This window comes from Leptodactylus fuscus, chromosome 6 (assembly GCF_031893055.1).
Source record: "Leptodactylus fuscus isolate aLepFus1 chromosome 6, aLepFus1.hap2, whole genome shotgun sequence".
NCBI classification, from domain to species: domain Eukaryota; kingdom Metazoa; phylum Chordata; class Amphibia; order Anura; family Leptodactylidae; genus Leptodactylus; species Leptodactylus fuscus.
The window spans coordinates 105,826,993-105,854,460 of record NC_134270.1 but is presented as its reverse complement, the minus strand read 5'-3'; the positions used below and the strand labels follow the sequence as shown (position 1 = coordinate 105,854,460).

The window sequence follows — 27,468 nt, the reverse complement described above, 5'->3', positions numbered from 1 at the left end:
AATGGCAAGACAAACAAATAAAGGTAACAGAATCACACAAGGTCATACCCAGTACTGGGCAATAGTAAATACATTTGAAAGGGAACAAGTTCTTTAGCACCTTGTATAGCTAGTAAAAATGAAAAATGGGGGCAGCACTCCAAAAATCTTTTTTTTTTCCCACCATTTTAGCTCAATAAGCTTTTATCAAGCATAGCTAATAGAGATGAGCGAATACTGTTCGGATCAGCCGATCCGAACAGCACGCTTGCATAGAAATGAATGGACGTAGCCGGCACGCGGGGGGTTAAGCGGCCGGCCGCCATCAAAGAGTAAGTACCAGGTGCATCCATTCATTTCTATGGAGCGTGCTGTTCGGATCGGCTGATCCGAACAGTACTCACTCATCTCTAATAGCTAATAATATATATGCATTAATACTGAAAGGGTTTCTGAACCAAAGGGCATATAAATAGGATACAGTGTCCACAGTGGAAATCTATATTGGGACAGGGCTGTTCTTACAAATTGGTGTGTCTAGTGCAAAGATTTCCCCCCCTTGCCACTTAGACATACTTTGCAGCCTTTAGAAGACAGAATGTGGGAGGAGTCTTGCGACATGTGCTGCATGTTACACAACCACCCGATCATGCCCCTTGACTCTACCCATTCCCACATAGTCACTTGGTGTACCCACACAATTATTATACCCTTATTTGTGTAGCATCGTGATGGTTCACCTAAGTGTTCCCCACACAGTAAAATGCCCCTTTAGTATCCCCCCACAGTTTTATTCCCCATTAGGGTCCACCACAATTATAATGCCCCATTAATGGCCCCCAAATAACACAATGCCCCCGTAGTGACCCCCACAATTATAATGCCAACTTAGTGACCCAGTACAATATGATGTCCTATTAATGCCTCCAACATTATAATGCCCTCTCAATGGTCCATACTAAGTATAATCATTCCTAAGTGGCTTGTACACATTATAATGCCCCAAGTGTGCCCAACATAGTATATTGCCCCTTAGTACCCCTGAGTATAATGCCTTCTCAGTGGCCACTACAAAGTATAGTAGTAAAGTGTCCCTAGTGGCCTCAACATAGTATAATGTCCCCTCAGATGAACAGGGTATAATAAAATTCAAAAAATTACTTGCTATACTGTTCCTTTAGCACATGAATACAGCAAAGAATACTAAGAAGGCCTATTAGACCTCAAGATCATGTCAATGTAGATGACCTTTCCTTTTTCAGTGTGCAATTTCTATTTTTGCAATTCAATGACCATTAATAATATAATAATTTATTGCACAATAGCTATACATTACAGTCTCTATACTACAGGCCTTATTCCTGCACCAGGCACACTAGGAAATTGGCTTCTTCAGCTTCTTCAACCATCCTTTTGGCTTAGAAGGAGGTTTGGTGGAATTTTCTGAGGGCTCATAGTTGATTAAATTGTCTATAGAATTTTTCAGGTCATTAAATGTTGGTCTCTTTTGTGGGTTTTCATGCCAACAAGCCAACATAACTTTATAGACTTTATCGGAGCAGTTATCTGGAGCTGACAGGCGGTGGCCTTGTTTGAGGTGTCGAAGCATATCTGAGTTTTCTACACCTTTAAATAAAATTACAAAGTGGTTAGTATTGCTACTATTACAGACCCAATTGATAGAAATATCTAAAGGTAGCTAGTTTATACCAACATGGTACGTATCACTATGTACCATACCAAATATGCCCATTCATATTTATCTACTAGAAGATGTGCATGTTATATCAGCATAGTCTATATCACTAGATAGAAAATAATCTAGAAATTATACTAAGGGGGATTTCACACTGCTGTTGTAAATGTCCGTTGCTGACTTCTATCATAGGATGACAGCAATGGATATTAAACTGTCGTAGAGAGTGGTCACAGACTGATTCTGTGTGTGTTTCCATGTAAACAACATGACAGACGCTAGCTTCCATCATGTCTGTTTATCTTTGTAAATAAAGTCCTGCATAGATAGATAGATAGATAGATAGATAGATAGATAGATAGATAGATAGGAAATAGATAGATAGATAGATAGATAGATAGATAGATAGATAGATAGATAGGAAACAGATAGAGAGAGAGAGAGATAGTGTGTGTAAACATAACACTAAATTTGGACAACACATCTCAGATGCCAGCTGCTTTGGCGGTAATACAAATACAAAAATGACAACATCAGTCTGTAAACAGCACCAAGACCAATATACATAGAGCTGACAATGCAGTACTGCTATTTGTTTTTTACACATATAAACTGACTACTGTTACTTACTATCTATACATAGAAATTTAAGTTCTTTGTATACAAGATTGATCAAGCTTGTAAAATCCCATCTGACACAGAAAGGTGGCTTCATTCAGATAAGACCCTACATTAAAACATTTTTTGTATTGATATATAAATATATACATAATTTACCAGCTCTGCATTCATAATGCTACACAGTGGATGCCCTGGTTATACAAGCATTGTCTATATCACTATATACTAGAATATATGTAACTTATATTAGATGTAGATATCATTTTATAACCGAGGATGCCAAGGTTATATCAATGTAATGTCCCGGTACTGCTAGTCCAATTCCCTCTAGTAGTCCGTGCAGACCGAGATGGTATGGACATTTGCATAAGGTAAAAAGATTCCTCCCCCGTCATCCCTTCTATATTTCGCCAGAGCCAGCACACATAGGGGTCTATATGCACCATCTTGTGGATGTTTTTGTGTACTACTCTGCCTATATTTACCATTGTAATGTAATTTGAGCTGGCACTGTAAAGAGAGTGTCCATTATAATTAGGTGACCTCCAGGACCACTCAAGGGAGCTTGGCTGGCCTGGAGGCGGAGCTGAGTGACCGCCCTCTCTAGGGAGGGGGTTGGGAACTTTTTTGGTCTTTTGTCTTTGGTGTGGAGCTGAACACATGGGAAGCTGTAAAAATGGCAGCTAAGTCTCCGGGAAATTGTAACAGAGACGTCTTTTCCTCTGTACCCAAGATTCTTCTCAGGGAATACTTTCTTCTGAATCTCCAAGCAGAGATGTCTTTTCCTCTGCCTCCAAGATGTTCCTCAGAGAGTGTTTTCCTCTGAAGCTCCACGTCTCTATGAGTAGGCTGTCCTGTTATCCATACATCTGGGAACTCCACACGTATCTCTCTATTCAAGTAAGTCTTTGGGACAAATCTATATTTAAGGAGCCCATAGCTAGTCCGACGGAAATTGAGGGTCCCCCGCCGTCGACAACTTGTATCTCCTCCTCTACATACGTGTACCCAGCTTTGTTGAGGTCTAACCCCCTGGATACAGGCCATACTTACAAGTATATACAAGTTTAACTTCCCAAGCTACTACGAGTTAACCAAGCCCAAGGTATTCTTGCTCAAAGCTCCATCACCTGATTAAGTGGACACTGTCTATAAAGATCGCTGTATTGTATGTGAAGAATCACTCCGTCATCTGTATATTTGTATCAACTCGTCCTGCTAGTAAAAAGAGCAACGATTACCCCCGAAGCCTGGTTGTCTGTTGTCATTTTCAGATATCAGAGTGGGGGCGGGTAGTCGGGGACATCAAAAAGGAAATTTTGTGCACTTTCGGGACCCAGGGACCCCCTGAAAGCTGGCCACATCGGATATATATTACCCGTGATACCAGCCCTGGCCCTCCTGAGTGTTGCATCAATATGATACATGATCTACCCCACTGTGCCAGTCGGTCACTGTTAGTTTTATATCTACCTGTATATTCTGTGTATTGTATGTAACCCCCAAATGTAAAGCACCATGGAACTAATGGTGCTATATGAATAAACAATAATGATAATAGTAATAATAAAAAATAATAATTGCTAAATACAATAAGATGTATAACTTGAACCATAAATATATAGGAGAAGCTGCCCAGGTTCTACCACCATATTAATATTACTGTTTATAAGAAGGTAAAGCATCAGAGACATAATACCAAAAATACCTGGGTAAGGGATCATCCCTCGGGACATTATCTCATATAATAAAACTCCGAAAGACCAAACATCTGACTTGAGAGTGTAGCGACCATAGGCCAATGCCTCCGGCGCTGTCCATTTATAAGGCACTGCCTTGGAGAAGGATACATAGATTTCATCCTGAGAAGAAAAACAGTTAAAGATATATTACTTTATAATGTAAGTGCAGAAAATGAAGCTGTAAATCCCCTGCTTCTTTTTGACAGCACGATAGTTAAACATTCGTGCTGCCTGCAGTGACCACTAGGCGAGCTCAATGCACATGGATTCATACTGTTAACACTGAAATCACTGGGCACTGTATAAATCTGTATGTAGTGAGCTCCCCCTAGTGTCTGCTGCTTGTATACTGTGGTGGAGAAAAACCCTTTCTTTAGTCGTCCTTGTGTGACCCCCTAAGGGCTAGTTCACACGGGGGCAGGTGGGGCGGATTTTGGCATCGGGAGTGACGTGGAGAACCACGTCACTCTCGGGTCAAAACCCGCCTGCCACGACCGTCGCAGTCACAGCTTCCCCCTCCGGAGTCGGCTCAAATGAATGGGCCGAAACCGGAGGTTGCTGCTGCCTGAAGAAAGGGCAGATCGCTTCTTTTTTCCACTATCGGCAACATGCCGATAATGGAAAAAAGAACGCTAGTGGTCTCCATAGACCACCATTGTATAGAGGCGGATTTTGAGGCAAAATCCGCTGTTAAAATCTGCCTCCTTGCCCCCGTGTGAACTAGCCCTAAGAGTTTTCTATGTCCTTTTCTAACATGATGCACAGTATTACTGAGTGGACACTCAGTGCTTTGCCTTTTGAGTACCTTGCCTTGAGAGCTTTGGAAGATGTTTGTTGTATTTTCTTTTCTGTGGTTGTGGGTGGAATAATGGTGGGATTTCTTTCCTTTAGTATAGGAGGCAGAATCATTCTGTATAGGCTGGTTTGCTTGGGACTGATCCCTTGTCAGGCTCAGTCCGGAGATATGCCCCAGTGTAGCTGTGGAGCATCTACCAGGTATATCCTGAATCATTCCTACATTTACCAGCAGGGCCTTTCTGACCACCATGGACTCCTCTCAACTGGAAGCAGCCTGGGGCAACTACCACCACCACATCCACAGGCCACCTCAACCTTGCCCTAACTTAGGAGATGGGCTGGAGAAGTCAGTTGTGTGTCCTTGTCCTACTACACACAACTACAGCTCTCATTCCCAATAACATTTGTGTACCAAAAAACAGCAATTTGGTGATGATCTATGGGTGGTGAAGGACTCTACATTCATTATACTGCTCAGTTTTTCTTACCTTAATAAACCTTGCCAAGCCAAAGTCTGCGATCTTGCAGATGTTGTTCTGTCCAATGAGGACATTTCTGGCAGCTAAGTCACGGTGGACACAGTTCTTTGATTCTAGGTAATGCATTCCATCCACTATCTGCCCGGCTATATCCAGGAGTCCATCCACACCCAGTTGCTCTCCCTCATCACCTGCGGAAAGTTCAAGATGATGGTAAGATGAAAACAGGATAGTCTTAAGATACTAAGATACTGAATTCCCCCTTATAGCGGCAAGATCATTTCATGCATCTTATCACTTTGGTTACAAGAGAGCTACAGTCTCTCGTTCAGAGCCACATAGTACAGCAGTAAAATTTGTCATATCCAGTCATTTGCTTTTTGTCAATTGGCCATCAGCTGCATACAGGTTTATCAAAATCTTCCCTGCTCTCACCTTGTGAGTATTCTAAACTATGTGCTATATGAATATGCAGTACTCCACAATTGAGGTATGAGGCATCCTAGGTCATGAGTCTTCCGGCAGGACAATGACCCCAAAAATACTTTAAAAAGCACCCAGAAATGGCTAGAAACAAAGTGCTGTAGAGTTCTGAAGTGGCTAGCAGAGATCTCAAAATTGCTGCTGGGAGAAGAGAAGACATCCTTCATCTGGAGCAGTTATCAAAAGAAGAGTGGTCCAAAGTTCCAGTTGAGAGGTGTAAGAAGCTTCTTGGTTGTAGGTAGTGATTGATTTCAGTTATTTTTTTCCAAAGAGTATGCAACCAAATATTAAGTTGAGCATGCAAGAAATTTTGCCCTGCCCATTTTTGATGTTTTGCATGAATTTATATAATTTTTTGGCTTTTTTCAGTTTTGTGTTTTTGTGTTGTTCCAATACATACAAAGGAAATAAACATGTATATGACAAAACGTGTAATCGCAATAATTTTCTGGGAGAAATATTTCATTTAATGTTCATACTGTACATTCAAGGAGACTGCAGTGTGATCTCCTCTATTGTAGCGGTGTTACAGGAGCTGGTTTATACCCAGCAGAAGCTACTGATAGCCATATGGGTCCCCTTGTGGACAGTGTTTGTAGGACACTCCCTCCAGTTCAAATTATACATAAAGGTCTGGTGCATGTGATTGTTACCCCTTTGAGAGAACAGAAAGGTTACTTTCACACCAGTGTATTCATGAATAACACACTCTACAATTTCACATTAGTTACACTTACTTCGCAGAAATTTAAGCAGGTCACCCTTGGACAGAAGCTCAGTGATTATATAAAAGGGATTTCCCACTGAAGATACAGCATACAGGGATACCAAGTTACGATGCCGAAGGGTCTTCAGAAATGATATCTCCCTCACAAAGCTTTCCTGAGTAGTTACATCTGAAGAGGGAAGAAGGAGAATGAAAAAAAAAATCACTTGCACTGTGTATAAAAAGCATAAGGTTCTGACAGTGATGAAGAGGGAACTGCAAGTGAGGGCTCAAATCCAAGTGTGTAGTATGGCAGAGGAGAGACATAATGTAGAATGACGCAGAGTGATGCAGTATACTGCAGCTTTATATGCACATCAGTATATCACACGGCCTCGCACGGGGGTTTGAACAGTTTGGGGTACAAAACAATCTCACAGACACAGTTCTTGAAGGAGGACAATTCCCTACCTCTTCCGTCTCCAAATATTTGCATCCTTCAGTCGGCACTGCTCCACTGATTCCAGCAAAGTTGGAACTTTTTTTAAAGCCTCTATTGTTGTTGAGGAATTGATGCTGCTAGTTTCAGCCTCCAATATGCTAATTAGGCTCTTTACAGTCAGGTGGGCAGTCCTAAACTGGAGCATATAGTGTGTCACCACCCACCTGACAATAGAAAGCCTAATTAACATATTGGGTGTTTAATGAAATCATTGCTCAGGAATGGCAGGGCCACCGGCACCAGAATCAGTGGAGCAGTGTCTATAGAAGGATAGGGTTTGGGGACACTCGTCCACATCAGGGAGAGTGTGTGCCTACATAGGCAGTACGGAGACTTACAAGTCATTCCTGCTCCGCTAGGGATTATGGGTAAAAAATATGCAAATCTATTCTCCTGGATGGAATTAGGAGAACAGAGTGCACTCTGTACACCACCCTATAGAGGGCAGCATCCTTCATATCATGAACGACTCAGTTATAAAGTCTTTTAATCATGATATGGATTTAATTGCCAAATCAGTATTTCTGTCCCAAAAGGAACAGATTCCTTTTGGGACAGAAATACTGATTTGGCAATTAAATCCATATCATGATTAAAAGACTTTATAACTGAGTCATTCATGATGTTAAGGATGCTGGCCTCTATAGGGTGGTGTACAGAGTGCACTCTGTTCTCCTAATTCCATCCAGGAGAATAGATTTGCATATTTTTACCTATAAAAGGATAGAAAGAGTTAGTGGAGGTAATGAAAGGTTCTCATTAACTGAGGCAGAAGCCACACATTGAAAAAAAAAGCTGCGTTTTTGTTGCAGAATTTGCAGCAGTTTTTTGAGCCAAAACCAGGAGTGATGGCTTTGACTCAAAAAAGCTCAGCAAAATCTGCAACAAAAAATGCAGCTTTCCCAAAATGTGTGGCCTCAGACTGAAACTGGAAGAATAGTTGTCCCATTACAGACAAGCTAGATTGCCACAAGATATGGGATAAGTGTCAGTATCTTCAGCACTCCCTTGTCACAATAGGATTCTCACTCACCCTGATTAATTGTCTTAATGGCCACTTTAATTTTAACTCTTGCAAGCCAGTACCCTTCATGGACTTGGGAAAAGTATCCTGATCCCAGCTTCTTTGTCAGTTGGAACTCCTCTTTAGGTCTCTCCCATTCATCAATTGGAAGCGGGCTCAGTTCAGTAGCTGTGGGCTCATCCTGCATAAAGGATGTAGAATAAAATTGGGATTTGTGGTTAACTAGTTCTAGTGTTATAATGCCATGCAATGCAGACATAGGAGGAATGTATAAAAACCAGCATTTACTTCACCAGTCCTAATTCATTCCCCCACTTGAGTGAGTTGTGCCTGAATTATTAAGAGGCTCCAAACTCTTAATAATTCTGGTGCATCTTGAAAAGTCCTGTAAAAATTGATATCTATACCCACCAGGGTATAGTTTATCTGGTGTCAGATATAGTAAATCTGTTGGGCGTATATCATGTACTAGTTACGTATGTATGCGTGTGAGCCTGTATTATATTCTAGATCTGCATTCCTGCTTTTGCAAGCTTCACATTTTGAGCATTTCCTGCTTGGTCAGGGTCTGCACATAGTCTGCTTTTGTGTTCTGGTAAACTTTGAGGGTAAGGGTCCATTCGCACGAAGTAAACGCGAGCTCATTTTGGTAAAATACACGTGTAAAGAATACACATGTAAAAATAAGACTCCCATTGACTTCAATTACATATTTTACACATGTAAAAAAACGCATCAAAAAACGTGTCAATTTTTCTGGCGTTTTTTTTTAAATTGAAGTCAATGGGAGTCTTATTTTTACACGTGTATACTTTACACATGTATTGTGCCAAAATAAGCACGTTTTTACTCCGTGTGAATGGACCTTAAGTTCACATGGAGTATTTTGAGGCCATATCTGCTTCAAAATCCTGACCAAAAAGACGGCTCCCATTGAAATCAATGGCAGCTGCTCAGGTCTTTTTTCCGGGAGCTGTTTCTTCCCTGAAGACATTCCCTCCTCCGGACTAGGTCCATTCATTGGGCCTAATCCGGAGCGGAGTGCGTGGCTGGATGCCAGGGAAGTGCACTGGATTTCAGTCGCGGCTACCCAGCTTTTGGTCCGGAACCTGAGGCGGCCTCCACTTCAGGTTCCGGGCCAAAATAACCCCGTCTGAACTTACCCTAAGAGATTATCCAACAACAAGCTTCCTGACTATTCCCAATTTTCATTTTCTGCAGCTGTGAACACTAAAGCTGGGATCAGAGGGGGATGTTTGGACCGTATTTTAAGGCGGAGGCGGCCTCAGAATCCGGTCCAAAAAAATGGCTAGCTGCGACTGGATGCCGGCGCTGGATTCCACCTCAAAATCCGGACCAAAAAACCCCTTGTGAACCCAGCTTAAAAATGGCTACAGAAACAAGTCTCATATGTTCAATCTTTGATGCCAAGAAAATCAAAGGTTTACTACACCAGCCTTGTCAACCAACAGCAACACAATATACCTAATACCTCAAGAATTATTCGTTGCCTACTTGCTTTTCAGCACCCTATTGTGATATTTATGGTCGCACACAGAATTTTATTTACAAAAACTGCCTATCCCCCGGGTCCCTGCGGCAGCATGCTGAAGCAGATCTGGGACTATTCAGCAGGCAGTCTCGAGTCGTAGATTCTGTGGCTGAATCAGCCACGGCATCCACACCAAGACTGAGCAGGACGCTTATATTTTCCATAGCCTGCTGCAAATCAGAATTCGTCTCAAAATCAACGGCTGATTCCACCGTGTGAATGGGCCCTTACAATGAGAGGTAGCAGATACTGACATTTAAAAACAACCATATTTTTCTTCTAGAATTCACCTTAACACAAGCCGATGTCAGCAGCAGGCCCTTTGCGATGGGCTTCATTTTGTAATAATCAATTAGTTTATACAAATCCGCAAAGAAGTTGGAGGAGTTCACATGATATTGTCCTTGCTCATCCTGAAGAATCTTGAAGTGTTTTACAGTGTTCTGAGAGCGGACTGCAATATAAAGTCACATTTGTTGCATAAGTATGTGTGCACACTTTAGTGAATTACTGTGTACATATGTTACATTACTTATCTTGTACAATCTGTATTACTGTATACTCCAGAGCTGCACATACTACGTGTATAACATTACTTATCTTGTACTCGCTCTCTATTCTACTGGTGGAGAGACGGTTCACATACATTTTATTACTAATTTCATACAGATCCTGAGTTACAACCTGTACTACCATATACTCCAGAGCTGCACTCATTATTCTGCTTGTCACAGGGGAAATTATCATGCATTGTATTCTAGAATTATGGTATCATAAATTAGCATAATAATGATTTGCAACTTTTTGAGCTTATTTCAGCAAAAAAAAAAAAATTGTGGCTCTGAATTTTTACATCACTAACAGCGATTCCCTTCCAGATAAAACTCACCCACTGTGTACACGCAGTACATTAACCCTTCGCACTTTGTGCCGTACTATCATTTTGTGCTAAACATATAGTAAACACTCAGTGCCATAATAATACAGCGCTGTAATGCTGCAGGCACAGGAGTTGTGTCTGTTGCAATAGGCTGAGGCCCCAAATTGCGGTAATGCAGCTTTTTTTTTGTTGCAGATTTTGTTGCGTTTTTTTTTTTGCCAAAACCAAGAATGGCTACAAAAAAAAATGGGGTATGTATAGGAAACTCTTATACCTATCCCTTTTGCTCAATCCACTCCTGTTTTTGGCTCAAAAAAATGCAGCAAAATCTGCAGCAAAAAAAAAAGCTGCGTTTCCACAACGTGGGACCTCAGCCTCACTCTCTATACTCGGCTGTATTACACAGCCATCGCCCAAAAGTGGAACAGGTAAAAAGTAAATAAAAAATAAAACACGTAATCAAAACTTTAAAAAAAAACAAACACTAAAAAACCCACATAATATAAACAAAAGAATGAATACACTAAGTATCTCTATGTGCGTATACGTCCCCACTATCCTAAAATAGCATTATTTAGACTGTATGGTGAATGATGTAAAAAAAATAAAACTACCACAATGCTCAAATTAACATGGTTTGTTTACCTCACAGCTCCCAAAAAACAGCAAAAAAAAAGTCATTCATACCAAAAATTAGTAGCAATAAAAACTTCAACTTTCAAATAAAGAGCCCTTACTTATCTCCAAAGATATCATAACATATCTTATGCCAAAAAAAACAGCCAAAATGTTTTTGGTGTCAGAATACGGTGACCCCATGAAAACAGTTTATTTTCAAAACCATATAAATATGGCATCACTATAATTGTAATGACCCACTGGAGAAAGAGATCATGCCAAAAATATGCCCACACATAGCTATCATACCTCACAACCGTCCCGATTTCCGCGGGACACTCACGCTTTCCTGCCCCTGTCCCGCCGTCCTGCACAGCTCCCTACATGTCCCACTATGTCCCTTTAATGATTTACTGATCAATCATTCCTCCGATCACTGTCTGCTCTTATAACAGATAAGAGGCTGCGGTGATCGGAGGAACGCTCGACTATGGCTCAAGGACCTTGTGTGACATCACACGGTCACGTGACTAGGTGGGCGTGTCAGTGTCCCATGCAGTGAAGAGAGCAAGAGATCCATGTAAGGTACTGAGAAGGGAGGGGGAAGGGGGATGTGAAATGCAGGATGGGGAGAGAGTGTGTGTGTGTCTGTCTGTTTGTGTTTGTCATTATACTGGGGACAGAGATGGAGGGGGGACATGAAACTGGGGGAGAAATGGAGGGGGGGTGATGAAATCGAGGGAAGAGATGGAGGAGGGGACATGAAATGGAGCGGATGAAGGGGAGCACTTAAACTGGGGGACATTAAACTGGGGACAACTGGAGGGGATTATTAAACTGCGGGAGTAGCTGGAGTGGGATCTGTCTGCCTCTAGTTGCCCCCAGTTTAATGTCCCCCTCCAGCTACCCCTACAGTTTAATGTCTGCTTCTAGTTGCCCCCCATTTAATGTCCCACTTCATTTGCCATTTATTTATTGCCCCCTCCAACTTCCCCCATTGCTAATGTCCCCCTCCAGCTGCTCCAGTTTCATGTTTAAACTGGGACACCAGGAGAGGGACTTAATACTGTTGGGCAGTTGGAGGGGAACATTACAATGTGGGGGCATATAATGTACAGGTGACTGTAGGAGGATTATACTGTGTCGGAGGACATGAAAAATGAATGAGAATGGATCAACATAAAAGCAGGCGGGGCTAAATTTGCCATTTTGTCCCTCTTTCTGTTGTTCAAAAGTTGGGAGTTATGTAGCAATGCCATCAGACAAATAAAAAAAAGTTATGAATGTTGGAACACAATGATAGAAAATATAATAGAATATAATAAAATTACAGAGCTTTTACGTGCAAACTACTCTGCTTCCTTAAAAGGGTTATCCAGCATAAACTAAAACTTTAACACTAAGCTAAACCTCCTTCCCACGCCTGACTTCTAACTTACTCTCTTTAAAAAATATGCATATTTACCCATGTGCCTGAGACAGTCACGTGACCACCCCAGGCACATTTTCTAAATTTCCTGGTGAAGTTCCATTTCGTAGTTTCCAGAAAAGGGTCACCAATACTCCTCTGAGCGAACTGCAATGTATCATGGTAGTTGTAAGGTAAGACAGCAGGAAGCTACCCATATAAACAAATGCTAGGGGATTTCAAGGGGGCGGTGGCTTTATTCGCCGTCGCTCTCTTTCAGACGCCGGAGGGTGGACATGACGTACACTGTGGGCGGTGCTTAGTACGTCGTCACATGATACGCAATCAGGCTCCCTATTGGCCCAGGTGGTATTTATTATGTGTATTTGTCTCCATCCACACCATCCCCCGGAAGAAGGTGCAAAACGCCGAAACGCGCGTCGGGGACGGGTGTCATCACTACATGGCTGGGGTTCTCCCTCTACTTACTCAATGGGTATGTCATGCTTTCCTGATATGTCTATATAGTTAAGAACTTCAATACTAGGCTCTCTGCTGTCTCTGTAAATACGTTTACATGTATTTCTCTGGCTCATTAGCTATAAGTTATTAGACCCTATACATTTTACTCTATACTATATGGGATATACTATGCCAATTATTTACTATTTGATATACTTGATATGCTAAAAATACATAGAGTGGTCTATCGTAGCCATTATACCTGTACATTTACTTCTATCAGGTTAACCCTTCTTAGCAGCATACAAGTTATCTTCTCTTATACTCTTTTTCTATGATGTCTAGGGCTTATTATACCGTAATATTGCTGCTATATGACGAGCTACTTATGAGGGTCAACTTTAAATGTAGAAATCCTGGATATCTATTACATATTGAACCCGTTTGGGAAACCCTGTTTACATATTTCATTTACCAACTTGTACTTATTCTGCCTGTAGTATCGTTACATCCGTCTGATGGTATTGTCCTTTTTATCACCTTTTAATTGTGTTATTTATCTACGTATTTAATAAATTTGGTATTTATGTATATATTTTGAGCATTGTTAATCCATTCTTTTGTGTATAGCAGAAAAAGGAGCCCATTGAAGTCAATGGGAGGCTTTTTTTCACTGCTGAAATTCCATACCAAATTCCTCACCATTTTCCTTTGCGTGAATGGATCCTTAAAGGGTTAATTATCGTGAACCTATATAGTCAAGAGCTGCATTCACTATTTTGCTCATGGAGTCACTGAATACATATATTTCATTATTTATCTTTTTATTTTTAATTGCATTATTTATCTTGTGTTGATCCTGAGTGAAAGTCTGTACTGTATTGTACTTCAGAGCTGTACTCACTATTCTGCTGGTAGAGTCAACAATGTACATACATTAATTAATTGTGTTGATGTTAAAGGGATTTTCTGGGCAAAAATGTTTTGTTTTTTTTTTAATATCTCTTAGTGCTTTTAATGCGTTAATAAATGCACCATAATATATCTTTAGTCATGTTTTGAGTGATTTCTGGCTGTCTCTGGGAGCTCCTGGTAGTTCCTGCATTTGTTTACTTGGTTCAGCTTCCTGCTATGTAGCTTTCACAGTAGCTCCTTCTCACCTCACTCCCCTCTACCTCACTCTCTCCCATACACCCTCTCTCTGTCTCCCTAGCTATCCTGTCCACTAATAGCCCTTCCCTACCTACTCAACCCCACCCCTGATCCCGTTATATTCTTACCTCTTTTCCTTCCAGGCTTCTTCTTGCAGGATGACCCCTCCTTCTGTGTGCACTCCTCTCCCAAAGCTGTTCTGTGTGATGATCTACCTTTACTGCACATGCGTGGGGGCTGCACTCCTCTTTTGGTGGATTATTGGCAGCAATGCACAGAGCAGCACTTGGAGAACCGGCATTCAGAAAAGAAAGAGGAGCCATCCCACAGGAAGAAGCCTGGGAGGTAAGCATAACGGAGGTGATTTGGCGGGGTTGGGGGGTAGTAGTGACAATCTGTTTCCTGAAAAGGAAATAAGAAATTGTCCCTGGGGATATCGGTAAATACGCATTTTTGATAAATTATGTTATTTAGAAAGTAGGGGGGGTGTTTAGATTAGTGTAGGGATTTATAGTTATCCTGGACAACCCCTTTAAGTTGCAGCCTATTTTATACCCCAGTTCTGTATTCACAGTTAGGCTAGTTGTCAAGCAATTAGATTGTCTTATTACAATCCCCTAACAGTTTATCTGAGCTCGATATATTACAGAAGAGGGTTTTTACTACATTAGAATATTACAGAGTGTTTGGTGTAAAGGTGACACTACTTTACAGAAAGTAAGTTACTAGTGCAAACACTGAACAAGCAGAAAATGCTAGAGGATTTCAGCTCTGAATCTTACAAAATTGTCAATGCAACTCTGGAGTACAATTGTAAGGTGTCAGGCACACGACCATATGTGAGCCTCTGGCCATGACTGAACAGCACGGGTGGTGCACGGATATCACGGGCCCTAGGTCAGGATCAGAACAAGGTTACTATGTAATGCATGCACACAATGACTTGACCAACAAATAGTAACTGAAGCTGAATAAAGGCTGTAACTTAGAACCAATAAGAAATGCAATGTATATTTGAGATCATTGTCATTTAAGATGCTAAGACGTGTGTAATGGAAGAAACCTTTGAAAACTCCAAGCAAGGTTTATTTACCTGATAGAGCATACTGGAAACCCTGCTTTTCACTAACACGAATTAGGAAGGATCCGGTTGTATTTCCTTCTTTTAACAGGAGATTTACAGCCTCTGTCCGTGACATGTCTCTAAAAAACCATCTGTAGGGACCAATAGTAGATTTAGAAGTTAAATCTGAAAGGAGGACCCTGCCCGTAGGCTTACAATCTATATGGACCATATATGCAATATATGATGATGCCACACTACAAAATATCCATAGTTTGTGAGAAAGCACCATCTAATGTATCACTATCAATGAATAACTGTCTCTATCATCTCCACTTTTAGACCAAAGTTATTGTTTGTGGAATGAAAAGTTCTAACATACTTTCTACATATCAATCCTTCATGGTTTTCTAGATCTCTGCTTGCTGTCATGTCTTTGGACATTCATGAGAAAAGGCAACACACTGGAGAAGACATTTAATACACATGGAAACGTAGGGATGTAAAAAAGAAAAAGGAGGAAAGGAAGACTGTCACAAGATGGGTGTTAAGATAAAAAAAACAAGGAAACGTCACCGAAGATCAGCAACAGATTAGACATTCTGCTCAGGGAATTCCAGGACACAGAAGTAACTTCAGCCAATATTAATAACAAAGTTCCTAGTACTTTCCCTGTAATTGACCTGTGGACCAAGATAACGTAGCAAAGTACAAATAAGTATGCTTAGTAAGTGCATAAATAAATCTAAGCCGAAAGGACATCTAGATAATTTTCCTCAAGATACAATGGTGAAAATGTAATATAAATTTTATTTTTTACACATCAGTGTAAATCTGTTGTCGATGTGCTACAATTCTTAAGCAGTGCTGGTCTCTCCATAACTGTGACTCATCTATCCATGTGCCACATTAACTATACACCAGGGCACTGACCCTAACTATACACTGGGGCACTGACCCTAACTATTCACTGGGGCACTGACCCTAACTATACACTGGGGCACTGACCCTAACTATACACTGGGGCACTGACCCTAACTATACACTGGGGCACTGACCCTAACTATACACTGGGGCACTGACCCTAACTATACACCGGGGCACTGACCCTAACTATACACCAGGGCACTGACCCTGACTATACACCAGGGTACTGACCCTCACTATACACCAGGGTACTGACCCTAACTATACACCGGGGCACTGACCCTAACTATACACCGGGGCACTGACCCTAACTATACACCGGGGCACTGACCCTAACTATACACCGGGGCACTGACCCTAACTATACACCGGGGCACTGACCCTAACTATACACCAGGGCACTGACCCTAACTATACACTGGGGCACTGACTCTAACTATTCACTGGGGCACTGACCCTAACTATACACTGGGGCACTGACCCTAACTATACACTGGGGCACTGACCCTAACTATACACTGGGGCACTGACCCTAACTATACACTGGGGCACTGACCCTAACTATACACTGGGGCACTGACCCTAACTATACACCAGGGCACTGACCCTGACTATACACCAGGGTACTGACCCTCACTATACACCAGGGTACTGACCCTAACTATACACCGGGGCACTGACCCTAACTATACACCGGGGCACTGACCCTAACTATACACCGGGGCACTGACCCTAACTATACACCGGGGCACTGACCCTAACTATACACTGGGGCACTGACCCTAACTATACACTGGGGCACTGACCCTAACTATACACTGGGGCACTGACCCTAACTATACACTGGGGCACTGACCCTAACTATACACTGGGGCACTGACCCTAACTATACACTGGGGCACTGACCCTAACTATACACCGGGGCACTGACCCTGACTATACACCAGGGTACTGACCCTCACTATACACCAGGGTACTGACCCTAACTATACACCGGGGCACTGACCCTAACTATACACCGGGGCACTGACCCTAACTATACACTGGGGCACTGACCCTAACTATACACCGGGGCACTGACCCTAACTATACACCAGGGCACTGACCTTAACTATACACCAGGGCACTGACCCTAACTATACACCAGGGTACTGGCCCTAACTATACACCAGGGTACTGACCCTATTCTACCAGCTGCTTTAGAAAGTGCTCTGCGCTGCGTAAAAAGGGGGAGAAGAACTTTAATACATCTCCTTTGAAATGGCTGTTAAATTTACCATTAAAAACAATTCTCAAAAAGACAATTTGTAAAAAAAAAAAAAAATTAAAAAAAAATCCAAATATTACAGTTCTGAGAATGCCAACCCTCTTTATTGTTAGTACAATTTATCACGGACAGCAGAACCTTCCAAGAGAGATGTAGCTCAGTGTACAGTAGTGTGTCTTAAGGAATTTTGCTACATTTCAGTATAGGTTACTTTCCAATGTCTCATTGACTCCCATGAAGCCATAGGCACTGGCTCTCTTTATGTGCTACACAGGACTCTGGAGCGATTGGGTGGGGGTTGGGTCATGTGGGTTCCCAAATCCCACACGTATAAGTTCTGAGTTCCAGAGGTACAGTATGGCTGTCATAGCAGGTGGTATATGGGTCAAATACATAATTTGGTACTGCACAAAAAAGGACCTATCCAACCAACTTCTACAGAAGTATCAAATGGATAAAAGGATCCACGCTTACCAACCGTAGTTCTTGTTGCATTCGTTTATTAAAGCCTCACACACAACGCGTTTTGAAACCAGAAGCTGGTTTCTTCTTCAGGTGTACAAAGGACAGTATTGCAATTCAATACATAATTTGGGAATTCTGAATTAATAGAGGGGAGTTTATCATTGTTATTTGTACCCTCTAATAGTAACTGGAGCAGAGAGGAGATACTAAATGCAATTCTTCAGGAGACCAAGTCTATCCATGCATTACATTGTGACATCATCTTGTTTCTAAGAGTATTTTTCCAACAAAAATCGATTGTGCAGTGTATTACATGTAGATATATTGTGAGGAATACTGTAAATATACAACCTGAAATCACATTTTTCCAGGGAACAGGGCCTCTTTTCTGGAAGATTACTTACTTATAATGTGCGCCATTTTATGATATACTGCAGTAAAATGATTAGCGCTCATTTAGTATCATTTAGTTTCTAAGGTATTTATTGAATGGCAAAAAAAAAACTGACTATGAAAGCAAATATAAAAAGTCATAAGATCAGTTCAAAAAGGCAGAGTAAAGTAAACACAATTCTAGGAAACAATTACAAAGTTATCATGCCTGTAGAATAAAAAAAAAGGGTAAAACGGTAAAAAACCAGTAACAAACATAAGGGGGAAGGAGGGGAGGTGCATAGAGCTATAGTACCTGGATCAGGGGGTAGGATAGGAGGGAGATCCTGCCTAGGAAAAGGGATCTGAACACAGCACTTGATCCTATTACCCAAAAATAGCTGAAGACAGTATGGCAGACCTATTAATCCAGGGCGTCCAAACTCTATCAAAGGGTGGGCAAGTGTCAGAGATGGTGGCATTAATCTATTCATGGAGCATTATAATATCAACTTGCTGAACATCATCATTCAGTAAGAGACATGACCGTTTCCAGCTAAGGGTGATATGGATATGTGCAGTTTAGGATGTACTGGAGTAATTTATATTGGTCATATTTGAGGTTAGCATTTTTAAGGCGTAGAAGAAAAATTGGGGAAGACAATAGGAATGACTGTCCAAAAAGTCATTGTGCCATCCTGTGAATAGCCACCTAAAAGTGGCAGGCTTGAGGATATGCCCACCAAATATGGAGAGGGGCGAGGTCATGGGATAGAAGCTTTGTAGTCTACGGAGGACTAAATAGGTCCTATGAAGGATTTTCAGAGAAGGCTCCATAAGGGTGAGGGTGGGGTCATACCTCCACCTGGTCTCCACTTTGCAGGTTTCCGTTTCCCGCCTGAGTAACTGGACAGGAGACGGAAAATGGCAGGCAGTTTTCAAACCCATTAGTTTGAATGGGTTTGCAAAGTGTCCGCCCATGAGCATTTTATGGTCTCTGTGGCATAACAGTTTTTTTTTAACCGGACACAAAGTCGGACATGCAGGACTTTGTGTCTGGTTAAAAAAAAAAAACAGTTTCACCGCAGAGAGCAGAAGATGCACACGGGCGCTTACTGGCGGACACTGAATGCCGGGTTTCTGTCTTCTGTCGGCAGAAGACGGAAACCCACGAAGTGGAGACTGGGCGCAGATGTGAACCCGCCTTGACCTGCCCACTGCTGATATGTCCAGTATCCCATATATAAAAGGTATAAAAGAGAGAGAGCCTCTATCTGCTGCAATATAGTCTCTCAAAGATGGTGAGGGAAATTTCTGGATTAAATGTAGTACGGTAACAGGGAATGAAAGACCTAGTTAGCAGGTCCTGTGGACTTTTCTCTCCACTTCTGCTAGGCGGAAAATCAGACCCCATTATAGTCTATGGCAGGGGTGGGCAATTAATTTTCCCATGGGGCCACATGAGAAATTGTAACAGTTCTAGAGGTCCATGCACGCTGTGGCAAATTTAGCTCCATCCACTTCTCCACTGACTTCGCCCATTCTCAATCATTTTTCCATGTGCCCCACAAAGTAAAATCCTCCTACAGTCACCCTAACATTATACACCCCCACATTATAACGTTTCCCTCCAAATGTGCCACAATATTAAGTCCCTCTCCTGGTGCCCCAGTATAAACTAGCAGAAACTAGAGGGGACATTATACTGGGGCAGCTGGAGGGTGACATTAAACTGGGGGCAACTAGAGGCAGACATGTACCCCTCCAGCTACCCCCCATGGTTTAATATCCTCCTCCAGCTGCCCCAGTTTAATGTCACCCTCCATCTGCCCCCTAGTTTAATGTCTCCCCTCCATGTGCATTAAGTTTAACTGCCCCCCTACATCTGCCCCTAGTTCCCCCCCTCTTACTCACACATGCTGTCTCTTCTCTCTTTATCATCCAGCAGCCCCCATTGCCGGCAGCTTGCATCATGCACACAGTTCCGTGTGGCTCCGCCCACTAACGAGTCATAACCTATCCTGGTGATAGGCTGTGATGACTTCATCACAGGTCCTTGAACAAACTTCCACTAGCTATGCGGGCTGGACAGAAGCAGTCAGAGGGCCGGATGTGGCCCACGGGTAGTACATTGCCCAGGTCTGGTCTATGGGGTCTGTAGGTAACTGCTTTTTAAGGTGTGAACCTAGAGTAAGGGACAAAAAATCTGATACTGATGTAACTGTTATATGTGAACATACACTTAGGGATAGAAGGATGTTCATCTTCAAGCCTAGTAACTACATGAATAAAAATTGTCTTCTTGAAACTACTTTAAATCTTTTATTATTATTATTATTATTATTTATTTATATAGCACCATTAATTCCATGGTGCCTTACATTTGGGGCATAATGAATGGCTTTACAACCTCTTGGGAATGTTTATGTGATGTTGTATAGGAGTCGGGGAATCAAATGCTAAGCCTGAACTTCAGTTAACTGGTGATGCCTTCAGAAAAGATTTGCATTTGTGAGCAGAATCTATCAGATCTAACACAAGTGTGCCTTGTTGGGCTTTCCCTGCAACCTTGTCATGAGTTGATTGTCTATGACGTGACTCAGAATTGACCACAAAAACAGGGCACAGCTTGTTACCAGGAGAGGGCAAAGTAATCACCAGTTCCATGGGCAGTAATGAGGCTTGTTTGTTGGAAGACTGCGTCTTTTGTCCTCAGTTGTTGGCACCACATCGCTTTACGTAAACAAGAATGTGCTGCCAAAAATTATTAGACTGTATGCACTTGAATAATTGTTTATGCATGTACGTTACCAATGATTGCTCCATGTAAATGATGCTAAATGTCCTTTTGCCTCATCTTCAAGGTGGTAAATTCCCCCAGGTCATGCTTAAAGGGAGTCTGTCATTGGTGTCAGAGGTTTTGAGATAAAGACCTTCCTGAATAGCCTTTAAAAAGGCTATTCTACTACTACTTTCTGTTTTTAGATTCTCCCCGCTGTTCCTTTGTAATCATGGTTAATAACTTTAAGTGAATGAGCCCACGGAGCACCCTGGGTGTTCCCCAGGGCCTCCGAGCACCCCATCCCCCCGTGTCATACCTTTCATTCCGGTCCCCTCCAATGCTTGTGCTCCTCCTGCCCTCCAAAACCACTGACACCAATGAGAGACTCCCTTTAAGGCGTCCATTAATTCCCAAATCAGGAAAAGAGGCTACTAATGCCAAGAGCTATTTCATTTTTAAACTTAGATATAAATCTATTTTCCTCTATCCTTGCCTCCCTTTTAAATGGCTTCCTACCATCCCTTATACAATCTGACCAGGTAAGGTTTATTCCATTTAGATAGGCTTCTGATAATGTTAGGAAACTCTGCAACATTGTTCAATGGGCCAACTGGGTATTGAGAAGATCTTCGATATTCTTTCCTAGACGTATCTTGTTCATATACTGAGGTTTATGGGCATAACCAGTCATTTCCAGACCGCTATATGCGCACTTTATTGTGACCCCATCGCATATTTGAAACTCCCCACAGATTAACCGATTCCTTTCAAAACTTGACGTGGTACCCACCAGGTCTTCCCCTTGTCTCCCGCTTTGTTTGCCCTTTCTATAGAGCCACTGGCCACTGCCATTCGCTTTCACCCTAATATTTAGATGGATCCCAATCGTCATACTCTTACCAACTTCCTCTGTGAATGGTGGGTTTCCACCAAAGAATATTTCATTAACACATATTACCCACCTCCCTTAGAGGGTTTGAGGACTAACCAGGTATCCCCCAACAGAGACCAAGCGCTAGTGTGAATCCATCCTTAGTCATTATAACTGATGCCAAAACTGATGTGAAAATGCATCAGTTGACATCAGACTTTTTTTTTTTTTTTACAAATTTTTACTCCAAAACCATAAGTTGTAATCAGTTTTCATCATCAGTTTTTACCATGATGGTCCATAAGGCATGATGGGCTGCTGAGGCCAATAGAGCAGGGGTACTCAACTACTTTTGGTAAAAGTCTGCTGACTTTGGGTCCACCATCAAGTAAAGGTCTGAGCTGAATATATCCAGTATTTACGTTTTTTTTTTTTTTTTGGGGGGGGGGGGGGTTGACAAAAAGACATGTCTGACTATAAGACGCACCCCAGGTTTAGACAAGAAAAATTAAGATTAGACCGGGGTCAACTAACGGGCACTATATTGTATGTGTGGGGCGACTAACGTGGAATTACAATATGCGGGTAGTGACTAACATGGCATTATACTGTGCAGGGTTAACCAACATTGCATTATACTGTGCAGGGTTGACTAACATGGCATTATACTGTGCAAGGACACTAATGTGGTATTACATTGTGTGGGTAACATGGCATTATACTGTACAGGGGCAACTAATGTGGCATTATACTGTGCAGGGGGAACTAATGTGGCATTACACTGTGTATGTGACTAACGTCATTATACTGTATGGGGGTAATTAACGTGGCATTATACTGTGCAGGGGCACTAACATGGCATTATACTTTGGGTGGGGGTATTAAGGAGCATTATACACAGTAAAATGGCCCATTAGTGTGCTTCCTCAGCAGGGCCGGCGTCAGCGCACGGCATAGTCGGGCAAGTGCCGGGGCCCACAGAGCCTCTGGGGGCCCCCCGGCACTTGCCTGTCAAGATTTCAGCTCATCGGCGTCCGTCCGCCGATGAGCTGGAATACATACGCGATTAAAGCAGGAGCTGTGAGTTCAGCTCCTACTTTAAAGCTCCGGCCCGGCTTGCGTGTGTAGACGCGATGACATCATCACGCATACACACGCAAGCCGGGCCGCAGCTAAGCAGGAGCTGAACTCACAGCTCCTGCATCGCGTATGTGACTGGAGAGAGGAGCGTCGGGGGATCGATGGAAGGTGAGTATAAGTGTTTGTTTTGTATTAAATATAAAGGTGGAACATAATGAAGGGGGCCCATGAAACTGGGGGGCAAATGAAGGGGAGGGGGGGAACGGCATGACACTGGAGAACATGAAGGTGGTGGGGAGAGAACGGCATGAAACTGGGGACAGAGATGGAGGGGGCCCAATGAAACTGGGGGGCAAATGAAGGGGAGGGGGAACAGCATGACACTGGGGCAGATGGGGGGGGTGGAACAGCATGACACTGGGGCAGATGGGGGGGTGGAACAGCATGACACTGGGGCAGATGGGGGGGTGGAACAGCATGACACTGGGGCAGATGGGGGGGTGGAACAGCATGACACTGGGGCAGATGGGGGGGTGGAACAGCATGACACTGGGGCAGAGACGGGGGACATGAAACTGTGGGCAGATGAAGAGGGAGAACGTGATGAAACTGGGGACAGAGATGGAGGGGGGACATGAAACTGGGGGCAAAGGAAGGGTGTATATGAAACTGGGGGAGAGATGGAGGGGGGGCATATAATTTACGGGTGACTGTAGGAGGATTGTACTGTGTGGGAGCACATGATAAATGAATGAGAATGGGTGGAATCAACAAAAGTGGGTGGAGCCAAATTTGCCGCATGACGTCACATGCTTCATCTGCGACGCACAGTGTCTCGACTCCCCCGCCTCCTTTACAAGGGGGCCCATTGAGGCTCTGTTGCCCAAGGGCCCATAAAAACCTGGAGCCGGCCCTGTTCCTCAGTATGCTACTTAGTATCCCCCCAAAAACAGTATTATTCCCCATTAGTGCCCCTCATACATAATTTACATTAACAGTGGCCAGGAGGAACATTCACCTCCCACCCAATGTCACCAAGTCCTCCTCCCTTACGACAGGAATGATTAACAATTTCTGCTGATGCTAGTGCAGGGGATCGGGGCTTAGAGAGGGCCAGGGAAGGTTTCTCCTGCCTGCTGTCATAATGAATGTGCCGGGAGGCAGGGTCCGAACAGCAAGAGGCCCTCTGCTCCGGTACAGTAGTGAAGCTGGTGATTGATGGCTTCACTATTGCACATAGACTGTGCAGAACGCCCATTGCTGCTGCATCCATCTTCAGACATCCAGCGTGCATCTGGCGCTGCAGAAATTTTAAGGGAGCTGCATGGAAGAGCATTGCAGGTATATGGCGCTGATGCCTCTTGTGCCAGAACCGATCCCATATAAAACTATTGGATCCATTCTGGCATTACTTTCTCTCTGGAGCGTGTGCACTACATCAGAGGGAAACTGATAGCTGCACCGTACATATGTGAACACACGCAAACACTTCCAATAAGTGGCAAGAGAAGCAAAAATTTCCCTTTTGCATCACAGAAAACTTATTTGCATATTCTTCCCCAAAGTTCATCCGATGACCATTTACCCATGTAAAATGTGGTCATTCTGTGCTTTGAGTAGACTAGTCTATCTTTGAATCCTCCACTCATTTCAGTTCAAAGTTCAGAAGATGACCTTTAACACAACCCAATCAAACCTTCAACGGTCAAGCTATTACATTTTCTTCAATGACCAAAATGAACATTCTGAGGTATATATGAAGGATGCCTCACCACAGGATGGAATATCTTCTTGTGTAATATTATACTATGTGGTCATCTTAGCAGGCATTTATGAGTACATATGTATGGTCAAAGCACACGCTTGTATGTAGCAGGACTAAATGGCATTTACAGTGTTGGCCAAAAGTATTGGCACCCCTGCAATTCTGTCAGATAATACTCGTGTTCTTCCAGAAAATGATTGCAAGCACAAACTCTTTGGTATTAATATCTTCATTTATTTTGCTTGCAATGAAAATACACAGAAGAGAATGAAAAAAAATCATTGATCATTCTACACAAAACTCCAAAAATGGGCCGGACAAAAGTATTGGCACCATCAGCCTAATACTTGGTAGCACAACCTTTAGACAAAATAACTGCGAACAACCGCTTCCGGTAACCATCAATGAGTTTCTTACAATGCTCTGCTGGAATTTTAGACCATTCTTCTTTGGCAAACTGCTCCAGGTCCCTGAGATTTGAAGGGTGCCTTCTCCAAACTGCCATTTTGAGATCTCTCCACAGGTGTTCTATGGGATTCAGGTCTGGACTCATTGCTGGCCACTTTAGAAGTCTCCAGTGCTTTCTCTCAAACCATTTTCTAGTGCTTTGTGAAGTGTGTTTTGGGTCATTGTCCTGCTGGAAGACCCATGACCTCTGAGGGAGACCCAGCTTTCTCACACTCAGCCCTACATTATGCTGCAAAATTTGTTGGTAGTCTTCAGACTTTATAATGCCATGCACACGGTCAAGCAGTCCAGTGCCAGAGGCAGCAAAGCAACCCCAAAACATCAGGGAACCTCTGCCATGTTTGACTGTAGGGACCGTGTTCTTTTCTTTGAAGGCCTCTTTTTTTTCCTGTAAACTCTATGTTGATGCCTTTTCCCAAAAAGCTCTACTTTTGTCTCATCTGACCAGAAAACATTCTTCCAAAACGTTTTTGGCTTTCTCAGGTAGGTTTTGGCAAACTCCAGCCTGGCTTTTTTATGTCTCTGGGTAAGAAGTGGGGTCATCCTGGGTATCCTACCATACAGTCCCTTTTCATTCAGACGCCGACGGATAGTACGGGTTGACACTGTTGTACCCTCGCACTGCAGGGCAGTTTGAACTTGTTTTGATGTTAGTCAAGGTTCTTTATCCACCATCCGCACAATCTTGCGTTGAAATCTCTCCTCAATTTTTCTTTTCCGTCCACATCTAGGGAGGTTAGCCACAGTGCCATGGGCTTTAAACTTCTTGATGACACTGCGCACGGGAACATTCAGGTCTTTGGAGATGGACTTGTAGCCTTGAGATTGCTCATGCTTCCTCACAATTTTGCTTCTCAAGTCCTCAGACAGTTCTTTGGTCTTCTTTCTTTTCTCCATGCTCAATGTGGTACACACAAGGACACAGGACAGAGGTTGAGTCAACTTTAATCCATTTCAACTGGCTGCAAGTGTGGTTTAGTTATTGCCACCACCTGTTAGGTGCTTCAGGTAAGTAACAGGTGCTGTTAATTACACAAATTAGAGAAGCCTCACATGATTTTTCAAACAGCGCCAATACTTTTGTCCACTCCCTTCTTATGTTTGCTGTGGAATTATATCCAATTTGGTTTTTTGGCAATTCTTTTTGTGGTTTTCCATTGAAGACAAATTAAATGAAGATAATAATACCAAAGAATTTGTGATTGCAATCATTTTCTGGAAGAAAATGAGTATTATCTGACAGAATTGCAGGGGTGCCAATACTTTTGGCCATCACTGTATATACCAGGGCTCCAACACATTCTACACTTGACAAGCACAGTTATACTAACTATGCTGCCTAAAATATGCGCTCAACATCTCGACAACGAAGAAAGAAATGTGCTACAAGTAAGCAGGTGTCTGAAGAAAGGTTTAGCTTTCATTGCTTCCACCAGGGTTGCTTGTAAGTCTCATTGAGAAAGAATTACACTATTATAACCTAATATGATAGAACTGATCATATATGACAAAACAGGATTGGAGTTTTCAATAATATACATTGAAGTACAGACAGTCCTAGTTTATGCAGAGATTTGTATGTATTGCCTCAAAATGATTAATCCTATGATATCACAGCAGAATTTAGGCTCTCCGCTTACCCTGGAGTATACTAGCACATTGTGCCAAATTAATTCCATGTATAATTTTTTCATTTAATTCATTAGTTTATATATTAAGTATTAGTTTACTTACGACTGTTCTTCCACCGTTCCTTCTTCTGCTACGTAGTTATAGGGAACAAATCCCTTCTCGCCAGTCTTGCTGCCATCTGCTCTCAGCCTTTCTACCAGCCACCAGTCCCCACTTCTGTCCAGAGCTATGAAGTGTTCCCCAGCTTTGAAACTTAACTCTTGAGGAGCCGTACCTATAAAGTCCCATTGACTTACACACCTATAAGGTGCCTGATTCATTTCTACATAGTCAACCATGGTGTATGGTAAACAAAAACTCACATATACTCTGCTTAAGTCAGTCTGAAAGAGAAGAGATACTTTCAATAGCCTGGAGTTTCCGGTCCAGGAATCATTACAAGATGGGTGTGGAAATAGAAGATTCTAAGAATAAGACAGAAGGTCAGGAGAAATATGTAAATGTCCCAGGTCACACTGTGCAGTAATTGCTGTGCCCTGGCATTAGAAAGATTAGTTTCCACTTCCTCATTGCTCTCACTATGAGCAATAATACACCTCGCTCACAACCCAAGGGTGGAGACTGCTGAAAGAAACTCACCTGTTTTATGAAGACACAGGGAAAGCACCATGAAC

The 27,468-nt window shown here is 42.5% G+C and overlaps 1 protein-coding gene across 1 annotated transcript; it reads right to left on the bottom strand.

Annotated features, from left to right (window-relative positions):
- Nucleotides 1-411: 411 nt before the first annotated feature.
- Nucleotides 412-27,179, bottom strand: PTK6 (protein tyrosine kinase 6). The gene is made up of 8 exons (XM_075278631.1): nucleotides 26,897-27,179; nucleotides 15,196-15,317; nucleotides 9,873-10,036; nucleotides 8,040-8,211; nucleotides 6,536-6,694; nucleotides 5,325-5,506; nucleotides 4,005-4,158; nucleotides 412-1,605 (listed from the first exon to the last, which is right to left on the bottom strand). The coding sequence occupies exons 1-8, from the start codon at nucleotides 27,130-27,132 to the stop codon at nucleotides 1,355-1,357; spliced, it is 1,440 nt and encodes a 479-aa protein (XP_075134732.1). The 5' UTR covers nucleotides 27,133-27,179; the 3' UTR covers nucleotides 412-1,354.
- Nucleotides 27,180-27,468: the final 289 nt, after the last annotated feature.